Source organism: Neomonachus schauinslandi, chromosome 4 (assembly GCF_002201575.2).
Source record: "Neomonachus schauinslandi chromosome 4, ASM220157v2, whole genome shotgun sequence".
In the NCBI taxonomy this organism is placed as follows: domain Eukaryota; kingdom Metazoa; phylum Chordata; class Mammalia; order Carnivora; family Phocidae; genus Neomonachus; species Neomonachus schauinslandi.
In genome coordinates, this window is record NC_058406.1 from 188,120,445 (window position 1) to 188,124,681 (window position 4,237).

The 4,237-nt window shown below is 44.3% G+C and overlaps 1 protein-coding gene across 1 annotated transcript in view; it reads right to left on the minus strand.

Annotated features, from left to right (window-relative positions):
* Positions 1–3,973, minus strand: part of ZNF16 (zinc finger protein 16) — an 11,253-nt gene extending 7,280 nt beyond the window's left edge. The window contains exon 1 of the mRNA XM_021688880.1: positions 3,774–3,973. Within this exon, the coding sequence (XP_021544555.1) occupies positions 3,774–3,969 (196 nt within the window). The 5' untranslated portion in view covers positions 3,970–3,973. The remainder of the gene's footprint in view (positions 1–3,773) is intronic.
* Between the last annotated feature and the right edge of the window lie 264 nt (positions 3,974–4,237).

A 4,237-nucleotide genomic window follows, 5' to 3' on the forward strand; every position in this document is an offset into this window, starting at 1 on the left:
AGGGAGGCCAACATGGGGCTCAATCCCAGGACCCCGGGATCATGACCCAAAGCCGAAGGCAGATGCTTGACGACTGAGCCACCCAGGTGCCCCGATCTTTCTTCCTTTTTAATGTATCCGCCTACTGCTATAAATTTACCTTCTGGCACTGCTCTCCTTGCATATAAGTTTTTGTTTGTTTTCATTTGTATGCAGGTTCTTCTAATTTCCCTTGTGATTTTTTTCTTGACCCATGGGTTAGGAGTATGTTGTTTTATTTATACATATTTGTAAATTTTTCAATTTTCCTGCTGTTATTGACTAGAGATAATACGTTACATGATTTCAGCTGTTTTTATTATTGGGATTTGTTTTGTGGCCTAACATAAGGTCTATGTTGGAGAATGTCCACGTACACTTAAGAATATGTGCTCCTTTGGGTGGAGTGTATGTACGTACATGTCTATTACGTCTAATTGATTTATAGTGTTGTTCAAGTTCCCTATTTCATTACTGATCTTCTGTCTGATGTTCTATCCATTTTTGGAAGTGAGGTACTGAAGTCTCCAACTATTATTATACAACTATTTCTCCCTTCAAATGTATATGTGTTTCATATATTTTGGGGTTCTCTTTTGTAACTTACATCCTCTTGCTGAATTGATTCTTTTATTCACACATAATGCACTTCTTTTCTCTTGTTAAAGTTTTTTACCTAGTTTATTTTTTCTGGTGTGTTATAGTACAATCACCCCAGCTCTTTTGGTTACTATTTATTTGCATGTAATATCTTTTTTCATCTTTTACTTTATACTTACTTGTGTCTTTGGATCTAAAGTAAGCCTCTTGTAGACAGTATATAGTTGGATCATGCTTTTTCATCCACTATGCTAATATCTGCCTTTGGAGGGTTTAAACCATTTATAATTAATTACTGATAAGGAAGGATTTACTTCATTTTGCTATTAGTTTTTGATATCTTTTACCTCTTTATGTCCCTCATCTCCTCTATTACTGTCTTCTTTTGTGTTATTTTTTGTAGTTTACCATTTTAATTTTCTTCTTTTTCCTTTTATGGATACTTTAAAGATATTTTCTTTTTTTTTTTTTAAAGATTTTATTTATTTGACAGAGAGAGATACAGCGAGAGAGGGAACACAAGCAGCGGGAGCGGGAGAGGGAGAAGCAGGCTTCCCGCGGAGCAGGGAGCCCGATGCGGGGCTCGATCCCAGGACCCTGGGATCACGACCTGAGCCGAAGGCAGATGCTTAACTAACTGAGGGCCACAAAGGCGGCCCTGTTCAGTTCCTTTCTATAATTATATAAATTGTATACTTATAATTGTATAAATTTAAAATCTCTTGATATTCTCATTTTGTTTGTACATTGTTTTCCTGGTTTCTTTTAGCTCTTTGAGCACATTTAAGACAGTTGGTTTACAGTTTGTCAACCATCTGTGCTTTTTCAGGGACACTTTCTGCCAAATAATTTTTCCCTTTGAATGGGCCAGCCTTATTTTCCTTTTTCTTTGTATTCTTTGTTATTTTTTTTTGTTAAAAACTGGACATTTGAATATTTATTGTGGTAACTCTGTAAATCGGTCTCTCCCTCCTCCAGGCTTTGCTGTTATTGATTGTTGAAGGTTACAGTCAATTGTTCATTTAGTGACTTTCCAAGTAAGTTTTGCAAACTAAAACTAGTCTGTCACGTGTGGTCACTGAGGTCTCTTTCTTTAGCTTGTGTTCGGCTAGTGTTTTGACAGAGATTTCCTTGAACACTAACAGTAAACGAAAAGTAATGCACCTCTCCCAGCCTTTGTGCTAGGGTACTACTAACTTAACACTACATATAACTATCTTAGCTTTCGGCTTTTATTGCCTTAGATATGAGCCAGAGGTGAAGCTATGATCTTCAGAGGTCTTTTCTGAGCATATATCCTGTCCTGGGCATGTATGCAGTTTTCTAAATTCTCTGATATACAAGGGTGCTTTTGAATGTCCTCGTTTCCCCAGCTTTCCCTCCTAGGCTTTAGGTGGTTGACTGTACTGTTAACTGATGTCCCAGGTGGCTGTGGGGTTTTAGTTCCCCTACGATGTTTCTGAACCCAGGGCTTTTGTGCCCTAAGTTCTGAGTATGGCAAAACAGAGACAAGCATTTTGCATCAATCCTTTATCCAATCCCACACAGGTTAGGACAAACAATAATTTTTGAGTAATATATTCCCTGCTCCCTTTGGAATCAGGGACCACGATCCCACACTGGGAACACAAGCTGCTCACTTTAAAACTGCCACTGATCCAGGGAGTGTTTGGGGGCAAGAGCAAGTAAAAACACCACAAAGCTTTCCTACCATTTTTAAGTGGCCTTTTTCTTGATTTAGCATTTACCTGGTTGTTGTAAACCTGTTTTCTAGATTTAGATTCTTGACAAAGTTGGTCCTGGCACTTTCTGCTTGCTTTTTTTTTTTTTTTTTTTTGAGGACTGGGTATTTGGAGCTATGTACTCCACCATTTTGTTTCACAGTGGCTTTTTAAACATTACCATCAACCCAGTTTTGTTTTTTTCTTTCTTTCTTTTTAATGGAATAGGGCCTGTCCTCCCACACCATTCTCTGCCCAGCATACCGTTAACCATTTGGTTCACATTCTGCCTCTGCCTGGGGGCAGTCAGCGGGCCTGTCTCTCAGGGCAACTTCTTGGGACCTCATCATGTCTCTATCTCCTAACACTCTCCTGCTCCAACATACCCAGGACTGCCTTGTACTACCTCTGCCTGCTGGGGGAGGTCATCAAGAGGATGTGACCATTGGTTGACTCATGAGCTGGATCCAGGTGACTGGAGGCTCCTCATCCTTTTCCCTGTCCTTGAACGTACATTCTGCTTGCCGTCCCTGCTCCCAGAAGCTGCCCCAAGGACACAGCATTGAGATAGTGATGTGGTGCTGTGACCATCAAGACAGTATGTGTAACTAAATCCAGTTAAGGCCACTATATCAACTTTTAAGATTTGGCAGGTGGATGCTAGGGTCTACTCGTATTGCAGGCACCCAAGACAAGCCTCTTAAATAAGTTCCCTTGATTATTAAACTGTCACCTACCAACCTGGGGGGCCTGCCTTGTTCTTCAGACTCTCCCCTCCATGTACAGAGGCCAGTTTAAGTCATACCTGGGAAGTTCGTGAGGTATGCGAACAAACACTGCCATTAGCCCAAACTTCTCTGGCCACAGAGTCTGACTAGGGTACTCTGCCCAGATGTCCTGAGTATGACCACAGGTCCCACGTAGTTAAGAGTGTCCTCTTGTAAAACAGCCATCAAATAGCAGTAAGGAAAACTAACACTGAGTAACCATCCTAATCACTGCTGAGGGGTCCACAGAAAAGGCAAGCTAGTTGAGGGCTCTTCAGGAAAGGACTCTCTAGTAGAGTTCCAAAGTGGATGGGAGTGGCTAGGCAGTGCGAATGCAGACAGAAGGGAGTAGATCACGGCCTGAATTAGGGCTGTACCCTAAATGCAGGGGACTGCCACCAGCCTGGTAGTTGGGCTGCAGGGCTCAGCTGGCAGCCATCATATCACACCCCTCTATGTCAGGTGGGGAAACACAGTGTCCTGCTCAGGCACCAAGACACCCTGGGGCCAGGCCAAATTCCTCTCTGATCTCTAGCCTTGGTCCTCAAGTCCATGGGGCACCCTATCCCTAATGATGACATGGATGCCTCCTGGGGGTAAGCACAGGGTGACACGGACAAAGTCCCTCCAGAATGAGGGCAACCAGTGGGGAACTTGCTCCCAGTACCTGGCTGCTGACGGTGAGGGGGGGTGGTTCCTGGCTCAGTGTAGCCACAGCAGCGGGGATCATGGAGTGCAGATCCAGCATGGGTCACAACAGGAGCATCATTCACACAGGCCTGGGCTGCAGGGATCCAAGGGGATGGTCCAGGAACTGAGGGCTCCATTTCTGCCTCTTCAGAGCGAGCTCTGAGGCTGGGCATGGCTGGGACCTGGAGACCAGCAAGGATACAGGTGAGTGTACAGAGGAGCTAGCTCCAGGGATCCATACCCCCACCAGGCAAGGGTCTCTTCCAACCCTACAGCCTGAGACCTGATGTAGACCTGGTGCTAGGTCTCAGGGAAGGGGTAAGATGCTGACCTCAGGGCAAGGTGAGCACACAGTGTCCCATGGGCACCCCTAGAGGGGCCCAGGGCTGCCATGATAGGAGAACAGCCCCACAGAGCCTGCACCCATGGTGGGCCCACCCC